This window comes from Pollachius pollachius (assembly GCF_949987615.1).
Source record: "Pollachius pollachius genome assembly, chromosome: 3".
Taxonomy (NCBI): domain Eukaryota; kingdom Metazoa; phylum Chordata; class Actinopteri; order Gadiformes; family Gadidae; genus Pollachius; species Pollachius pollachius.
Window position 1 is genome coordinate 51,445,416 of NC_136936.1, and position 18,978 is coordinate 51,464,393.

Consider the following 18,978-nt stretch of genomic DNA (forward strand, 5'->3'; position numbering starts at 1 on the left):
CAGGATAGCCAGTATTCCCGGGCTCTCCAGGATATCCTGGGTCTCCTTTCTCCCCTGACACACACCAGAACAACACCAGTCAAATAAGTTTCCCTAATGGTATAATGTTGCTGAAACATCTGATCATCCAATCAAAGCCAGGAACACATCCCAGGGGGGGAACGACTCCAACGGTTCAAAGATGAATTCATGCTTCCATTGAAAGGTGTTCCTATCGCTCACCTGGCTGTCCGGGTAAACCGGGCTCTCCGTCTTTCCCTGGGACCCCAGGGTCTCCAGTCTGACCTGGGAAGCCCTTCTGGCCCGTGGAGCCAGGGTCACCTGAGGAGGAACCAGAGGTCGTGGTTACAGGGAACGTCTTCACCTGAACCGCCTCCGACAGCAGGCCCTGTCACTCACCTGCAGCGGCCACCTTGTGTTTTGAGCGACCACTCAACTATTTGTGAGTAGGGAACGGCCATACCTACTGTATGAATGCAGTAATGACTACAGTACCCATGAATGTAATAACTTTTTCTGAATCATTTCTGATGATGTTTATAATGATTTACTCCTTTTAGATTATCATTGTTACCTGAATTAGGATTTGTATCTTGTGTATTGTTATGTTTTGTGTCTTCATGTGTGGACCCCAGGAAGACTAGCTCGTACCACTTTGGGGACAGCTAATATACAATAAGCACTAGCTTGCGGGGGGTTGTGTTTACGACCAACATGGCCATTATAGGTTCATAGTCCTGCATTCCCATGGAATCAGGCAGACTCTGACGGAAAACCAATATACCGTACCATCACAGTGGACCAGAACAGGACGCTCATATTAGTAAGGCCTTCAGGCAACGGGAAACAGAGTCGCCGGCCAAAATTCAAATGTTTGCTCCATTTACAACGTTTACAATTTACAACGGTCAATTTTTGTCTCCCTCACTCAGGGAGACAACATGGCTCCCTGTTTGTGAGTGACATCGATTGCATGAAGGCAGTTCAGCATTCAGCAAGCGCTTAGAACCAAGATGGCAGCCATAGTTGAAACAGGCCTGAATAGTAACTTACATCCAACGGTCTTATGTTAACCTGTAGCAAAATGTTGTCAGTTAGCACTTGTAACTGACACATTTAGCTACAGGTTCTTAAAGGACCATATCCATTTGGGTCTACATTCAAATTTGGAAGGACCGCTGCTCCTACAGCCTTCATTGGTCTGCAAAACCACCTGGCGACTGGTGCTGGGTCTTAGACCGCTTGTTTCGTTCCCTACCTATCCTGTCGTGAGTCTAAGGACGCTAGTTCTGTTCTTGAGTCTCATAGCCTTGTTAGTTTCCTACCTGTGACCCCAAGGTCTCCCTTCTCCCCCTTCATGTGCTCCATGTCCACCTTGCTCATGTTCCCGGGCGGGCCTTGGAGCCCCCGGTCTCCTCTCACTCCCTTAGGCCCGGCCACGCCGAAGTCCCCCCGCGGTCCACCCAGACCCGGGTCACCTGGGGAGAATGACAGCAGATGAAGCTCCTCCCGTCTCCAGAGCCTTCATACCTCTCAGGTTCCTCACTGGGTTCCGGGCGTAGAACCCGCCTCACCTCGTTCACCGGGGTAGCCGGGGGTGCCAGCGGGTCCGGAGCTCCCAGGGGCACCCGGCGTCCCCATGACGCCCATCTCTCCCTTTGGACCTACACACACACGTGCACACGCACAAACGCACGCACACGCATGCACGAGCACACGCACACAGAGTGGAGTTCAGTCAGTGTTGACGCTAAAAACCCTCCTCCAGCAGTAGGTCGAACCCGTGGCGGTGGTTCTCACCGTGGTCTCCCGTGAGCCCCGCCCTGCCCGTGGGTCCTGGACGCCCCGGAAACCCGGTCCCCCCCGCCTGGCCGGGGAACCCTGGCAGGCCCTTCTCCCCCTGGGGCCCGGGCATGTCGAGACCGGGGGGCCCGGGGAATCCCTTCTCCCCCTTCTCCCCGCTGTAACCTGCACACAGGGTAAGGGGGTCAGAGGGTGGACCATGAGGACCTGGGGTCTGCTGACCACAGGGGGTCAGAGGGTGGAGCCTGAGGACCTGGGGTCTGCTGACCACAGGGGGTCAGAGGGTGGACCATGAGGACCTGGGGTCTGCTGACCACAGGGGGTCAGAGGGTGGACCATGAGGACCTGGGGTCTGCTGACCACAGGGGGTCAGAGGGTGGAGCCTGAGGACCTGGGGTCTGCTGACCACAGGGGGTCAGAGGGTGGACCATGAGGACCTGGGGTCTGCTGACCACAGGGGGTCAGAGGGTGGACCATGAGGACCTGGGGTCTGCTGACCACAGGGAGTCAGAGGGTGGACCATGAGGACCTGGGGTCTGCTGACCACAGGGGGTCAGAGGGTGGAGCCTGAGGACCTGGGGTCTGCTGACCACAGGGGGTCAGCAGACCCCAGGTCCTCATGGTCCACCCTCTGACCCCCTGGGGTCTGCTGACCCCAGGGGGTCAGAGGGTGGACCATGAGGACCTGGGGTCTGCTGACCACAGGGGGTCAGAGGGTGGACCATGAGGACCTGGGGTCTGCTGACCACAGGGGGTCAGAGGGTGGACCATGAGGACCTGGGGTCTGCTGACCACAGGGGGTCAGAGGGTGGACCATGAGGACCTGGGGTCTGCTGACCACAGGGGGTCAGAGGGTGGACCATGAGGACCTGTGGTCTGCTGACCACAGGGGGTCAGAGGGTGGACCATGAGGACCTGGGGTCTGCTGACCACAGGGGGTCAGAGGGTGGACCATGAGGACCTGGGGTCTGCTGACCACAGGGGGTCAGAGGGTGGACCATGAGGACCTGTGGTCTGCTGACCACAGGGCTGGCAGCGGGGAGCTGCTCCTTCTGCGGTAGAACACGTGTACCGGGCCCTTAGGTTTGGACTCACCGAATGGTCCAGGCTCTCCTTGGGGCCCCTGGGGACCGGGGCCCCCAGGCAGACCTGCTCCTGGTTCTCCCGGTGGACCGACCTGTCCTGAGAGCCCGGGGGGGCCGGGGGTACCTGGAGGAAACCGAGACAACAGCGAGTGAAACAAGCCGCCCATCATGATCACACGTCTCGTCACCTTGTCCCGGGAGGTTTGTTTCCTGACCTTTGACCCCCTGAGCTCCAGGTGGTCCTGCGGGTCCCTCCAGCCCCGGGACCCCCGTCAGACCAACGTTCCCTTTCGACCCGGGGAACCCAGGCCCCCCTTGGGGCCCCTGAGACCCCTTAGGACCCGGTAGACCCCGACCAGGGTCTCCCTGTCAAGAGAACCAACCAGAGCCGGTTAGGATCTCATTAGTCCAGCTCTGAACATCCAAGGCACACACAAACACACACGCACACGCACACATACACACATACACACATATACATATACACACACAGAGACACACACCTTCTGACCAGCCCCCCCAGGTTGCCCCGTGGCTCCGTCATGCCCTGGTTTTCCTGCCTCTCCAGGAACTCCTGGGGCTCCTGGGATTCCAGAATATCCTAGCGACACACATCACAGTCGACCTATCAGCCACAGCCGGTCCCCTCTGGTGTCTTTTGTTTCCAGAACCAGACATATGAAACTGACGATGGCACGGGAGTAACAGTCCTGATCGTGTATGCGGCCTACCTTTGGGGCCGGGAACGCCAGGAAGTCCGATCCCCGGAAGTCCGTGGTCACCCTTCCCTCCGGGGAACCCTTGCAGCCCCGGGTCTCCGCGCAGTCCCTGGTCACCTGGCAACAAAGACACAAATTCAATCCAGGAAAAGTGTTTCCGGAAGTTTAGTTGTTAGAGGAACAATCACAGCCCTTGTCGTCTCCGTCCGTCTCCGTTCTATCGATGGATAGTTAAAAAATATTGAATGCGCACCTAGAGCTACGGAGAGGGTCTCCGACGACGGAGTGGGCTCTCCGTGTCTACGTACAGCACTTTACGGAGAAGTTAAAAGCAGCCTTTAGTCGGCCCTCCTTCGCTCTATGTTAATGGTCCATCTTGTCACCATCACATGCTCTGGTTCAGTGCCCACCTTGTAGTCCCGGGATGCCCGGCTGTCCTCTGAGTCCGGGGGTCCCCTGAGGTCCAGGGGCGCTCACTCCTTTACCAGCTTCTCCTTTCAGGCCTGGTGGGGGACAGGACAGAGCGTACGGGACACACTACATTACACAACACCTGCACCTTCAACAGCCCTGTCTGTAACACCGCCTCACGTGTGATATCAGATAACGACGCAGGTGGTGAATGACTGTGGTAAGAATATGTGGATGCCACTTGCATAGTCCTGATAAACAGGGGGTTTGTGGATAGGGTATCATCTCTGTCTGCAGAGGTTCTGACACATTGCTTCAACAACCCTGACTACAGACTGCTGGCCGAAGACTCCAACCATCACCCCTTCGCCAACAGGAAACTCCACGACAACAGCGGACACCATCAGGGCTACGGCGCCCCGGCCTGGGGCTGGCTGTGGATGTTTACTTGGCTGCCAAGGTGTGCTCAGCGGTCTGTTTACCTGTCTGTCCAGGTGTGCTCAGCGGTCTGTTTACCTGGCTGCCCAGGTGTGCTCAGCGGTCTGTTTACCTGGCTGCCCAGGTGTGCTCAGCGGTCTGTTTACCTGGCTTCCCAGGTGTCCCTGGTCTTCCTGGGGTCCCGGGCACGCCCTTGTCTCCAGTCTCCCCCGGCAGCCCCACCCCAGGGATCCCAGGAAGGCCTCGCTCTCCCTGCGGCCCTGAGGGCCCGTGGTCCCCGTCCAAACCGCGGTCGCCCTTGATTCCTTCTCTGGCCTGCGGGCCACAGGGGAGAGGGTTAGACAGTCACAGAGGAGAGGGTTAGACAGTCACAGAGGAGAGGGTTAGACAGTCACAGAGGAGAGGGTTAGACAGTCACAGAGGAGAGGGTAAGACAGTCACAGAGGAGAGGGTTAGACAGTCACAGAGGAGAGGGTAAGACAGTCACAAAGGAGAGGGTTAGACAGTCACAGAGGAGAGGGTTAGACAGTCACAGAGGAGAGGGTAAGACAGTCACAGAGGAGAGGGTTAGACAGTCCACTCTGCTCTCTGTCCACACACTCACTCACACACACACATAGTCTAAGAGGGCATTCATGCTTCAGAATACGTTGATTATTTCAGCTGGCCGGTGAAGACCAGTGGGGTCTCCATAGAGACTGGGAATCAGTAAACAAAGATGATGCAAATTAAATTAAATAAATGACGCCCACTTTAATTCTCTGACTTTGATTGCGTGACACACTTTCAAACATAGGACACCCTCAATGTTTGGATTGCTTTCGGCAAGTTATCAAAACTAGGAGGTCCAGGAATAACCCGTATACCAGTCTGGTGTTTGTCAGTGTTCCTCTCACTCACTGCTTACCGGTTCTCCTTTGGGGCCGACTGAACCCGAGAAGCCATCCTTCCCTGGGAACCCGTCCAAACCTGGCAGGCCTGCGGAGCCTGGGGCCCCAGGGAGCCCCCGGTCCCCCTTCAGCCCAGGGGCCACGAAGACGTCCCCTGGTTCCCCGACCGCCCCTGGGGCTCCCATCAGGCCCGGGCTGCCACCAACACCCTACGGGGAGACCAGCGGACCGGTTAGAGACCTCATGTTGGACGTCATGAGAACGGACCCTAATGCTGGACGCCGTACCGCTTGTCTACTGAGCGTTGGGTAGGGCAGGAGGGTTGGGCATTCTCTCTGCACCTTCTAAAGCGCTATCAGTGGGTCTGCTTGCAGCCCCTGGTTGGAGCCTCATGGGGGTTCTGCTGATAACAGGGGGGCTACTCACGAAGGTTCCAGGGGGACCAGGAGGACCAGACGAGCCCTTCTCTCCCTTAGCGCCGGCCAGCCCAGGGAATCCTGCCACAGGGAGAGGAGGCGTTCAGAACCCTAGACCCTCTGACCCTTCAGGTACGTCATCAGACCACACAGGCCAGGAAGCTGTCATGCTGCTACCACCCGTCTGTAGAGGTGTTGATCCGGACGCTGAGGTGATGGTGCGTGGTCGGCTCACCTTGTACTCCTTTAGGCCCAGAGGGGCCGGGGGATCCCGGGGGTCCGTTGGCCTCACACTGAACGCAGGTCTCTCCCCTCTCACCTGGGGAGGGGGGGCAGGTGTTCCGTGGTTTGAGCGGTGATCTTATGGGGGATATCATGTCAACCACTAAACAGACGTCCCTCTAAAAGAAACCGATCACTGAACTAAGACCTCGCAGAGCCTTCCCATACGGAACTGATTGGACAAGTCTGATTAACCGCCCCTTATCAGGAAAGTGGACCTTTACACCACATACATGTTCTTCTACTGAGTGACACGTCGTTCTACTGAGTGATGAGTGACAGGGTGACGGAGTGACAGAGTGACAGGGGCCCGGGCAGTGGGGGGGCCATGTGGCTGGTCAGCCGTACCTTTTTGTCCCAGCTCTCCTCGAAGGCCGATGGGTCCTGGGGGCCCAGGAGCGCCTTTCTCTACATTGCACTCACCGGGGTCGACTGTAACACACACACACACACACACACACACACACACACACACACACACACACACACACACACACACACACACAAAAACACACACACACACATAAACACACACACATCAGCGCGCGTTTCTCAAAGGGGGGTACACAGACCCCTAGGGTTACTTAATGAAATCAAGAAAAATGTGTATTTTTGTAGTTTAAAAATTGGTTGCTGGTAAATAGCTCCGCCTTAATACAATGTATTAACCTAAATACTTCCTTAACAAACTGAGGTAGTACAGATGAACGCTAACAAACATGTGTTTGTTAAATCTTTCCAATGAACGACACAAATCATAAGGGAAGCAGAGGACCAAGCTGCTCATTGGACTGTTTGAACATTTACACCTCCCGTCTAATGTCCCACGTACACATGCAGTGTGTCTGCATGTCCCTCAGTGAACAGGTGTGTCTGCATGTCCCTCAGTCAACAGGTGTGTCTGCATGTCCCTCAGTGAACAGGTGCGTCTGCATGTCCCTCAGTCAACAGGTGCGTCTGCATGTCCCTCAGTCAACAGGTGCGTCTGCATGTCCCTCAGTCAACAGGTGCGTCTGCATGTCCCTCAGTCAACAGGTGTGCCTGCATGTCCCTCAGTCAACAGGTGTGTCTGCATGTCCCTCAGTCAACAGGTGTGTCTGCATGTCCCTCAGTCAACAGGTGTGTCTGCATGTCCCTCAGTCAACAGGTGTGTCTGAATGTCACTCAGTGAACAGGTGTGTCTGCATGTCCCTCAGTCAACAGGTGTGTCTGAATGTCCCTCAGTCAACAGGTGTGTCTGCATGTCCCTCAGTCAACAGGTGTGTCTGCATGTCCCTCAGTCAACAGGTGTGTCTGCATGTCCCTCAGTCAACAGGTGTGTCTGCATGTCCCTCAGTCAACAGGTGTGTCTGAATGTTACTCAGTGAACAGGTGTGTCTGCATGTCCCTCAGTCAACAGGTGTGTCTGCATGTCCCTCAGTCAACAGGTGTGTCTGAATGTTACTCAGTCAACAGGTGTGTCTGCATGTCCCTCAGTCAACAGGTGTGTCTGAATGTGTAGGGGTCTGTGGTGGGGTGTGAGACAGGGTGATGTGTAGGGGTCTGTGGTGGGGTGTGAGACCGAGTGATGTGTAGGGGTCTGTGGTGGGGTGTGAGACAGAGTGATGTGTAGGGGTCTGTGGTGGGGTGTGAGACAGAGTGATGTGTAGGGGTCTGTGGTGGGGTGTGAGACAGGGTGATGTGTGGGGGTCTGTGGTGGGGTGTGAGACAGGGTGATGTGTAGGGGTCTGTGGTGGGGTGTGAGACAGGGTGATGTGTAGGGGTCTGTGGTGGGGTGTGAGACAGGGTGATGTGTAGGGCTCTGTGGTGGGGTGTGAGACAGGGTGATGTGTAGGGGTCTGTGGTGGGGTGTGAGACAGGGTGATGTGTAGGGCTCTGTGGTGGGGTGTGAGACAGGGTGATGTGTAGGGCTCTGTGGTGGGGTGTGAGACAGGGTGATGTGTAGGGCTCTGTGGTGGGGTGTGAGACAGGGTGATGTGTAGGGCTCTGTGGTGGGGTGTGAGACAGGGTGATGTGTAGGGCTCTGTGGTGGGGTGTGAGACAGGGTGATGTGTAGGGGTCTGTGGTGGGGTGTGAGACAGGGTGATGTGTAGGGGTCTGTGGTGGGGTGTGAGACAGGGTGATGTGTAGGGGTCTGTGGTGGGGTGTGAGACAGAGTGATGTGTAGGGGTCTGTGGTGGGGTGTGAGACAGGGTGATGTGTAGGGGTCTGTGGTGGGGTGTGAGACAGGGTGATGTGTAGGGGTCTGTGGTGGGGTGTGAGACAGGGTGATGTGTAGGGGTCTGTGGTGGGGTGTGAGACAGAGTGATGTGTAGGGGTCTGTGGTGGGGTGTGAGACAGAGTGATGTGTAGGGGTCTGTGGTGGGGTGTGAGACAGGGTGATGTGTAGGGGTCTGTGGTGGGGTGTGAGACAGGGTGATGTGTAGGGCTCTGTGGTGGGGCGTACTGGGGGCTCCTGAGATCCCGGGGGGGCCGGCCTGCCCGTCCTCTCCAGGGGGTCCGCGGAGAGACTCCCCCTCCAGGCCCCGGTCTCCCGGCGGTCCCGTGTTTCCCTTGTTCCCCCGGTCTCCTTTAGGGCCTTCGGAATTCTGGCCTGCAAACAAACGGGAATACTCAGCCCATCGTCAGCGGAGGATTTGTCCCAGCATACAGGGAAAGGCTTCTTGGTCTCTAGGTAACATCATCTATATATATATATATATATATATATATATATAAAAATATATTATTACATAGAAACAAAGTCTAGAAAGTAAGTAACAGCTGAGTGAATCACCTGGAGGCCCAGCGTCTCCATGGGGACCAGTGAAACCTGCCCACACATTGAAAAGTCACAAAATGAATGATATCAACAATGAAAAGGTCCAACAACTGTAGTAATCATCAATGAACAGCTCCACAGCACTGTGTGTGTGTGTGTGTGTGTGTGTGTGTGTGTGTGTGTGTGTGTGTGTGTGTGTGCATCTGTGTGTGTGTGTGTGTGTGTGTGTGTGTGTGTGTGTGTGTGTGTGTGTGTGTGTGGTGTGTGTGTGTGTGTGCATCTGTGTGTGTGTGGTGTGTGTGTGTGTGTGTGTGTGTGTGGTGTGTGTGTGTGTGTGTGTGTGTGCATCTGTGTGTGTGTGTGTGTGCATCTGTGTGTGTGTGTGTGTGTGTGTGTGTCTACCCTTCTCCCCCTGCCGTCCTGGGAGACCAGGGGGTCCTGGGGGTCCAGACACCCCAATACCCTGCAGACCCCAGACCAGACTGAGTGTTAGAGCAGTAAACCTGCTGCTGGGGCCATAACACACACAGCAGCATAATGCTCCAAACCACGATTGGTCATCCCACAGCAGGATTACACACACACAGAATATATACCGCACAATAAGGAAACGTAGGTAGAATATAGTAGCAAATAAATGACTAGGGTCTGACTTATGTGATTAGGATTTATATTTAAAAAGGTATCAATGACACGTTTTTATCCATGAAATCCAAACAAAATATATCATGCAACATCTATTCATTATTCATTTTAGATTTGTCGTAATTGCATTCGTAATAAATTAGAATTGACACAAGTCTCTGTTGCGAAGCTGTATCACAGTAACGGCGACATCTGGTGGTTCAATGCAGAACTATATCTTCTTTATTTATTTTATATTTGGAGCTCGGATTAGGGTTTGCATTGAGTCATACAGGAAGATGCAAGAGCGAGAGAGATACAGGAAAGATAGATCTTACGGATCCTGGTGGTCCCTTTTCACCCTTTTCACCCTGAAAACAGACACAGAAATGAGTATCCTACATCAGTTTAATGGAACCATATATTCAAACTTTTAGCTCAAGCTGTAACTATCAAGTGGTAGTATTGGCACTATTCCTCTGTCTTTTAATTATTGTGTTGATAAAAGGAGATTACCGGGAACCCGCTGGGTCCAACGGTTCCAGTGAAGCCCCTCTCTCCCTGTAAGACACAACGAGTTAGCTTACATGCTAACGCTGGCTAATACATGAACGGTATTTAATCATAAAACACATGAAGCACTCACCCTCGGCCCTCCGTCTCCCTCTTTTCCAGGTTTACCCTGAACATCAAAGAGAAAGATTGGGATTATAATGGCTTTATGTGAGAACAGACTCTAACCTGAGTGGTAAAGCATTAACACACTGTAAGGTAGACAGTATAACAGTCTTCTTTAACAGTACAACAGCCTGCTGTAACAGTGTAACAGTAACAGTGTAACAGCCTGCTGTAACAGTACAACAGTACAACAGGCTGCTGTAACAGTACAACAGTAACAGTGTAACATTAACAGTATAACAGTAACAGTGTAACAGTAACAGTATAACAGTCTTCTGTAACAGTACAACAGCCTGCTGTAACAGTGTTACAGTAACAGTGGAACAGTAACAGTGGAACAGTAACAGTAATAGCAGCCTGCTGTAACAGTACAACAGTAACAGTACAACAGCCTGCTGTAACAGTGTAACAGTAACAGTGTAACAGTAACAGTGTAACAGTAACAGTACAACAGCCTGCTGTAACAGTGTAACAGTAACAGTGTAACAGTAACAGTGTAACAGTACAACAGCCTGCTGTAACAGTACAACAGTAACAGTGTAACAGTAACAGTGTAACAGTAACAGTGTAACATTAACAGTGTAACGGTAACAGTGTAACGGTAACAGTGTAACAGTAACAGTGTAACAGTAACAGTACAACAGCCTGCTGTAATAGTGTAACAGTAACAGTGTAACAGTAACAGTGTAACAATACAACAGCCTGCTGTAACAGTACAACAGTAACAGTGTAACAGTAACAGTGTAACAGTAACACTGTAACAGTAACAGTGTAACATTAACAGTGTAAAAGTAACAGTGTAACGGTAACAGTGTAACAGTAACAGTGTAACAGTAACAGTGTAACAGTACAACAGCCTGCTGTAACAGTGTAACAGTAACAGTGTAACAGTAACAGTGTAACAGTAACAGTGTAACAGCCTGCTGTAACAGTGTAACAGTAACAGTGTAACAGTAACAGTGTAACAGTAACAGTGTAACAGCCTGCTGTAACAGTGTAACAGTAACAGTTTAACAGTAACAGTGTAACAGTAACAGTGTAACAGCCTGCTGTAACAGTGTAACAGTAACAGTTTAACAGTAACAGTGTAACAGTAACAGTGTAACAGTAACAGTGTAACAGTAACAGTGTAACAGCCTGCTGTAACAGTGTAACAGTAACAGTGTAACAGTAACAGTGTAACAGCCTGCTGTAACAGTGTAACAGTAACAGTTTAACAGTAACAGTGCAACAGTAACAGTGTAACAGCCTGCTGTAACAGTGTAACGGTTCAGGTCGTGCTCTAAGGTGGCTGAGTGCAGACCACCCACCCTGGCTCCTGGGGGGCCCGGTTCCCCTTTCATCCCGGTCATGAATGGCGAGCAGTACCCCTGTTAGGAAAGGGAGACAGAGGGGGAGAGACTGTGAGCTCAGAACTGCTGTCAGAAGTGAATGTTTCCCTAAAGAACTTTTATTTTGAAGACACTGACTTTTTCTCCTTGGTCGCCACGAGCTCCTCTTTCTCCCTGCAGGAAAAGTAGAAACCAGTCAATAAAATATGATTCTACTGGAAATATCTTTAATCAATCCTCCAATTAATTTATCCATCCATTTGACATCATCATCCATCATCATCATCATCATCATCATCATCATCATCATCATCATCATCATCATCATCATCATCCATCATCATCATCATCATCATCATCATCATCATCATCCATCATCATCATCATCATTATCATTATCATCATCATCATCATCCCTCTAACCATCCCTATGGAGGGGTCCTCTCTAGGTGCGTACCGGGTTTCCAGGGACGTATTGGGTGGTTCCAGGTCCCTCCTGTCTTTCAGCTGGAGGACCGGGGGGTCCCGGTGGACCACGGAACCCTCGTTCCCCCTGGGGAGGGAGGAGCAACCATCAGAGGCAGAGTTAGCCACAGTGAACCCACTGGGAACCACAGGCCCTGCAGTGTCAGCCGAAGTGAACCCACGGGGAACCAAGGATCCCCCAATCGACTACTTTGGTTGTAGCTCTGGCTTGCACAAATGGACAGAATCAACAGTTGGAAATACCTGTGCTCCCATGTGACATGAAATAATGAATAATGAATGCTTATCGTTTTCTGCCTTGTGTAACTCACCTGGTCGCCTTTCTCACTCTGGAAGGACAGCCGGTCGCCCTAGACAACGGAGACACAGAGCACCTCCTGTCAGCATCAGGGCTCAGCTGGGCTCGACATCTGGAGGATGCAGATGATTACGGATCATTCAGATCACTTACCTTCTCTCCCTGAGGGCCTGGCGGGCCAGCCTCTCCCTGTGAGAAACAGTCATCCAGTCAGTCATCCAGTCAGTGCTATAGCGGTGGGCTGCTGAACACTAAGTGGGATGTCTTATCAAGACGGATCAGTTTCCCCGTGAACACATGAACACCGAACACAACGCGGTTCATCACCGGAGACGGCCCGTGAGAAGGACACACACTAGGTGGTCACATCAAGACTGATGACGCCGCAAGGTTACCATGACTACCTAGCAGCATCATCAGTCAGATAGGTAACCATGGCTACCTAGTGGCGTCATCAGTCCAATAGGTTACCATGGTTACCTAGCAGCATCATCAGTCCTGGTGTTTGGTGTGCAGCAGGACTTACCCTGGGGCCTTCGTATCCATGGGGGCCGTCGGGGCCAATGGGTCCGGGGAGGCCATTGGGTCCCTGGGGGGGGACGGGGGGGTCAGAACATTCTAGTGGCCTCAGTCACAGTCAGAGAGGAGGAGGAGGGATTCAAACCAGCACACAGACCAGCACCTCATTATGAGGACTGATGACACTCACGCACACACACACACACACACACACACACACACGCATGCACACACACACACACACACACACACACACACACACACACACACACACACACACACACACACACACACACACACACACACACACACACACACTCACACACACGTGGATACAAACGTACAGGAAGTCCGGGTACTCCATTGAATCCTCGGTCTCCTTTCACTGGAATGATGCCGATCACTCCACCGGGGTCTCCCTACGGGGGCCAGCAAACAGTCAGTACGCCCCCTTACTGACTGGTACCAGTGCACTGACTGGTGTTATACTGACTGGTACCAGTGGAATGACTGCTGCTATACTGACTGGTACTAGTACTTTTAGTTCTGTTAATGTTACTGTTAGTGCTGACTGTTAGACAAATCTCCCAGTATGCTGACTGTTCCCAGTATACTGACTGTTCCCAGTAGTTGACTATTTCCAGTATGCTGACTATTCCCAGTATACTAACTGTTCCCAGTATGCTGACTGTTCCCAGTAGTTGACTGTTTCCAGTGTGCTGACTGTTCCCAGTATGCTGACTGTTCCCAGTATACTGACTGTTCCCAGTATACTGACTGTTTCCAGTGTGCTAACTGGTCCCAGTATACTGACTGTTCCCAGTATACTGACTGTTCCCAGTAATGCTGACTGTTCCCAGTATACTGACTGTTCCCAGTATACTGACTGGTCCCAGTGTACTGACTGTTCCCAGTATGCTGTGGGAGGACGTGCACCAGAAGGTGTTGGACTGACCTTCATGCCTGTGATCCCAGGAATACCCTGAGGAGAAGAGGAGACGCATCAACACAGAGACACATCACCACTACTATACTGGCTGTTACCAGTGTACATGCTGGCTGTTACCAGTGTACATGCTGACGGAAGAGACGAAGAGACGTATCAACACAGAGCTTTAATGAATGGAGTCTAAACCGCACTGTGTACTCTCTCCATCAGCGGCTTCTAGAGGCTGGGGACCTGCAGCTATAGCCGTATACTTTCAGACTCACTGCCATGGACGATAGGTACGGTTAGATATTCAGAGGTCAGAGCGGCAGTGTACCACAGTGCCGGTTCAGACATTATGATGTCTCATCGTGGGTTCTTACAGGCGGGCCTTGAAGACCAGGGAAGCCGTCGGTTCCATCTCTGCCTGCTTCTCCCTGGAAACACAGAACACACAGGTGAGAGGGAGACGGACAGGAGGTCATGAGGACATGAGGACACAGACATGAGGACACAGACATGAGGACATGAGGACATGAGGACACAGACATGAGGACATGAGGACACAGATATGAGGACATAGACATGAGGACATGAGGACACAGACATGAGGACATGAGGACACAGACATGAGGACATGAGGAGACACATTAGGAGACACATGAGGACACGGACATGAGGACATGAGGAGACACATGAGGACACAGACATGAGGACATGAGCAGACATTAGTCCAGCATTAGAGACACAGAGACACTTACTTTAGTTCCGTTGCACCCTGGGATACCTATTGCACCTGGAGGGCCATCGTGTCCGTTGATCCCCTAGGAAAACAAACACACACACACACACACACCAATGAATGCATGAGAATGTTTTCCTGGTTGGAGCAGACTGTGTTAAAGAGGCTCTAAAGACCTACTGGTATTCCTGGATTTCCTGGGAAGCCGGCCAGGCCTGGAGGACCCTGGAAGGCATGAGGAACATCTCAGTCATCAGGTTAGCTTAGCTTCGGTCAAGACACAACACTAGAGGAAACCCAACAGTAAGCCAGCTTAGAGCGGACTCAATACACAACACTAGAGGAAACCCCACAGTAAGCCAGTTTAGAGCGGACTCAATACACAACACTTTGAGGAAACCCCACATTAAGCCAGCTTAGAGCGGACTCAATACACAACACTAGAGGACTCTCCACAGTAAGCCAGCTTAGAGCGGACTCAATACACAACACTGGAGGACACTCCACAGCAAGCCAGCTTAGAGCGGACTCAATACACAACACTAGAGGACACTCCACAGTAAGATGGTCTAGAAACTCACTTAAGAGGACAGGGTGTCTGCACGGTCAAGGCTGAATGGAAAGGCCTGAATGCGATTAAGTTTTGAATCATGACGGTAAGTCCATCCCTGATACATGAGGATATACTTACACGCGTCCCTTTGACTCCAGGGGTCCCTGGCTGACCGTAGTCCCCCTAAAGAGGGACAAAGGACAGAGGATAGAGAGGGTCAGGGTCTGGCTGTATGGGGGAACAGACAGTACAGTGATGGAGGATAGAGAGGGTCAGGGTCTGGCTGTATGAGGGAGCAGTGCATTGAGTGTCGGGCCCCTCACCTTGGGGCCCATGGGGCCGACGGGGCCCTCGTGGCCTTGCATCCCGGGGAACCCCATGACGCCGGCCTGCCCGATGAATCCTGATTCCCCCTGGAAGACAAGGATCTCGCTTAGCGTCTCCGTGTGGAAGAGGGAGCCCCCCAGGGAGAAAGGAGCCCCCCCCCAGGTAGGAGGGAGACCCCCCAGGTAGAAGGGAGCCCCCCCCCCCCCCCCGAGGTAGGAGGGAGACTTTCAGAATAAATACACTCAGTGTCTGTGTTCTGTCCACTGACTGGTTGGGAGCTGTGTGACGTTACTTGGCTCTGGCTAAGGGGCGGGACCTAGCGTAGCTCGGTAGCCTGGGGGCGGGACCTAGCGTAGCTCCTCTGGCTAAGGGGCGGGACCTAGCGTAGCTCGGTAGCCTGGGGGCGGGACCTGGCGTAGCTCCTCTGGCTAAGGGGCGGGACCTGGCGTAGCTCCTCTGGCTAAGGGGCGGGACCTATCATAGCTCGGTAGCCTGGGGGCGTGACCTAGCGTAGTAGGTAACACATAGCGACTTTAATTAAGCTATAGGTTAAAAAATACATATATTTATTTATTTCAATATAAAAATATGTATAAAATGTTATTAACGTGTAAAATGAGTATGTCATAAAGGTTTAATTTTAGATTGTACTTTAATTATTGTCTTTGTTTAGTGTGACTACAATGTTCCTGAGCCCTTTCCTTCCTTCACCACCAGAGGGCAGCAGACTCTTTCATAACCTTCTGTCACCAGATGTGCAGCTGAAAGACGAGAGATCTGATATGGGCAATAAAATGAACAAGTGCTTCGGGATCTGGGACCAAATGATTTCCATTTAATTCCCCGCATCATTCATGACTCATATGTTATGACGATAACCATCAGACCCTTCCGACCGGTCTCCACCAGGGTCGACGGCTCTCTGCTGTCAGAGCTCAGCAGGAGAGGGCAGCACTGCAGTGAGCAGGGCGGCTGGTGAAGGAGTGGTTCAGTGCTGGGCGTTCTGCTCACCTTGGCTCCTTTCACTCCACTGCAGTCACACCTCCCACACGAAGCCCCACAGCCCTGGAGACGCAGAGACAGACGGCCGTTAGACCTTTACATTGACATTTAGAGCGTTAAGCAGACGCTTTTATCCAAAGCGACTTAACATAAGTATATTTGTCATAAGAAGTTAACAATATATCTGTCGGTACAGCAAATATGTTCATAGAACCAAGTGCAAGTACTAACACAATTAAGTACTACGAATAATTACAACGTACAGTAAGTGCGTACATTAAGTGCCAGGACGTACAACATACAATGGTGGGTGGGAGGGACTGGTTGGCTATGCAGAGTCCAGGTGAACTCTGAACAGGTGAGTTTTGAGTCTGGGACCTCTGGTTGATACATCTGTAGAACGACTCTTGGCTGATTACTTTTAAAAGGTATGTGTTTTTCTGATGAAACAACGTCAAGAACAACGCATCAAAAATGTAAATGCTGTATAACCTGTCTTTCTTAAAACTAAGAACCCCAAAAATCATAAATATTTTCTTTGTATTTATGAAAAGTGTCGCATCACGTCTTAACCTTAAGGTCATCTCCTGCTACACATCTCTGCTCAGCACTGCTCATAAACGTGAATAATAATAAATAAGTGCACATCATGTCCGCTGCTCTGAAAAGCGCTTCATAAATATATGAAATGCAGTCCATATGAATATATGTGTTGTTCACGAAGAACATCAAGCTGTCACCGGGGATAGATGACGGTCGCGGAGCGAGCCTCAGAGGTGTGATGTTCACGTTCCATCCTGAGGTCAACAGGATGACATCAATATATTTATTCTAAGGAACCCTGACCCCCCCCCACCCGAGGTTCTCACACTTCTCTCCCCTGTTTCCCAGTAACTTGGTAATGGATACACTGGTCCCAGCGTGTTACATCATTTCCTGTGTGGGGGTCTGACGTCCCAGAAGACTAGAGGCTCGTTAGGGCTGAGAGACGGAGGCTGAGCTGGAGCCTCACAGCTGGACTCAACCCCCACTGCACCCACCCCTCGTACAGAGGAACACCACCCACTACCCTCCTACACCACCCTCATACACCACCCTCATACACCACCACCCACCACCACCCTCATACACCACCCTCATACACCACCCTCATACACCACCCCCCACCACCACCCCTCATACACCACCCTCATACACCACCCCCCACCACCACCCCTCATACACCACCCTCATACACCACCCTCATACACCACCCTCCCCCCCACACCCTCCTCCCCCCCACCCAGCTTCCACTATGGGGTCTCTGGAGGCCAGAGCCTGGGAACTGGCCTCACTGCCTTCAGCTCCTGGCCTCTCTCTCTCTCTCTCTCTCTCCTCCCCTCTCTCCCTCCCTCCTTCTCTTCCCCCCTCTCTCTCTCCCCCAGCCTCTCTCTCCTCCCCCTCCCCCCCCTCCCCCCCTCTCTCCCCCCTCTCTCCCTCCTCCCCTCCCCCCTCTCTCCTCCCTCTCCCCCCCTCTCCCCCCCTCTCTTCTCCCTCTCTCCCTCCTCCCCTCCCCCCCTCTCTCCCCCCTCTCCCCCCCTCTCCCCCCTCTCTCCCCCCTCTCTCCCTCTTCCCCTCCCCCCCTCTCTACTCCCTCTCCCCCCTCTCCCCCCCCTCTCCCCCTCTCCCCCCCTCTCCCCCACCTCTCTCCCCCCCTCTCTCCCCCCTCCCTCTCACCTCCCCTCTCTCCCCCCCCTCCCCCCTCTCTCCCCCCTCTCTCCCTCTTCCCCTCCCCCCCTCTCTCCTCCCTCTCCCCCCCTCCCTCCCCCCCTCTCCCTCTCCCCCCCTCTCTCCCCCCCTCTCCCCCCTCTCTCCCCCTCTCTCTCCCTCTTCCCCTCCCCCCCCCTCTCCTCCCTCTCCCCCCTCCCTCCCCCCCTGTCTCGTGGCGTGGCGTGGGCCAAACGCCTCCCAGTGCTCAGGGGCCCCGGGGGCATGGCCAGGAGGAACCAGCTGTCGGTCTGCCTGCTGGACTGGCAGCCAACCTGTCTGCCTGCCTGGTTAACGCCCTGTGTGTCTGTCTGCCCATCTGAATGCATGTCTGTCGGCCTCCACTACTCTACCTCTTGGGGGGCCAGAAGCATAAATAAAGTGGGCGCACATTTCCGAGCGGCCCACGTGATCCCGGAATGTCCCAAGAGCAGCACTCTGGCTCTTATGTCTGAGGATATGTTGAAATCTCATGCATGGTTTCCCACATGATCTATCGCTGGATTCCCTTCTCCCTCTTTCCCAACGTTTCCCTCACCCCCCCCCCCCCCCCCCCGCGTCCTGCAACACGCAGTAAGTGAATCAATATGTGGGCTCGGAAATCTACCAGGAACTCTGGGAACCAAATCATATACATCCCCCCATCACCTGACCGGGAAGCCCACCGTGACCCACTGCTCCCCCCTGGGCCCGCTTGAGTACGGAGGGATGCGTCTCCATCGCTCGTTTACACACTATTCTCACACTCACCGCTCTCTCACTTTGGCCCTTAGTGTGACTCTTTCAATCATCTGACATCTCCTTCCATGTTTTGGTCGCTTGCCATTTCACAAGGACTCCCTGTCCAGAATGACCTACTGTTAAACTGTACACATGACATTTAAAACACTTTGTATTCTCACACTGGTTTTCTATTGCGGTCTGTTAATGATTGACTAG

At 52.9% G+C, this 18,978-nt stretch overlaps 1 protein-coding gene across 1 annotated transcript in view; it reads right to left on the reverse strand.

Moving 5' to 3' along the window:
- Window positions 1–18,978, reverse strand: part of col4a1 (collagen, type IV, alpha 1) — a 45,446-nt gene that overhangs the window by 17,689 nt on the left and 8,779 nt on the right. The window contains exons 2-36 of the mRNA XM_079732132.1: window positions 16,303–16,356; window positions 15,288–15,377; window positions 15,103–15,147; window positions 14,592–14,636; window positions 14,431–14,493; window positions 14,053–14,106; window positions 13,697–13,723; window positions 13,086–13,160; window positions 12,749–12,811; window positions 12,376–12,411; window positions 12,236–12,274; window positions 11,896–11,991; window positions 11,577–11,612; window positions 11,418–11,477; window positions 10,076–10,111; window positions 9,946–9,990; window positions 9,768–9,800; window positions 9,208–9,268; window positions 8,821–8,856; window positions 8,491–8,637; window positions 6,393–6,476; window positions 5,998–6,081; window positions 5,773–5,843; window positions 5,364–5,555; window positions 4,603–4,771; window positions 4,018–4,110; window positions 3,620–3,724; window positions 3,392–3,489; window positions 3,104–3,254; window positions 2,899–3,012; window positions 1,801–1,968; window positions 1,575–1,664; window positions 1,326–1,478; window positions 223–321; window positions 1–54 (exon numbers count right to left, since the gene is read on the reverse strand). The exon at window positions 1–54 is cut by the window's left edge and continues 36 nt beyond it. Of these exons, the coding sequence (XP_079588258.1) occupies window positions 1–54; window positions 223–321; window positions 1,326–1,478; window positions 1,575–1,664; window positions 1,801–1,968; window positions 2,899–3,012; window positions 3,104–3,254; window positions 3,392–3,489; window positions 3,620–3,724; window positions 4,018–4,110; window positions 4,603–4,771; window positions 5,364–5,555; window positions 5,773–5,843; window positions 5,998–6,081; window positions 6,393–6,476; window positions 8,491–8,637; window positions 8,821–8,856; window positions 9,208–9,268; window positions 9,768–9,800; window positions 9,946–9,990; window positions 10,076–10,111; window positions 11,418–11,477; window positions 11,577–11,612; window positions 11,896–11,991; window positions 12,236–12,274; window positions 12,376–12,411; window positions 12,749–12,811; window positions 13,086–13,160; window positions 13,697–13,723; window positions 14,053–14,106; window positions 14,431–14,493; window positions 14,592–14,636; window positions 15,103–15,147; window positions 15,288–15,377; window positions 16,303–16,356 (2,866 nt within the window). The remainder of the gene's footprint in view (window positions 55–222; window positions 322–1,325; window positions 1,479–1,574; window positions 1,665–1,800; window positions 1,969–2,898; window positions 3,013–3,103; window positions 3,255–3,391; window positions 3,490–3,619; window positions 3,725–4,017; window positions 4,111–4,602; window positions 4,772–5,363; window positions 5,556–5,772; window positions 5,844–5,997; window positions 6,082–6,392; window positions 6,477–8,490; window positions 8,638–8,820; window positions 8,857–9,207; window positions 9,269–9,767; window positions 9,801–9,945; window positions 9,991–10,075; window positions 10,112–11,417; window positions 11,478–11,576; window positions 11,613–11,895; window positions 11,992–12,235; window positions 12,275–12,375; window positions 12,412–12,748; window positions 12,812–13,085; window positions 13,161–13,696; window positions 13,724–14,052; window positions 14,107–14,430; window positions 14,494–14,591; window positions 14,637–15,102; window positions 15,148–15,287; window positions 15,378–16,302; window positions 16,357–18,978) is intronic.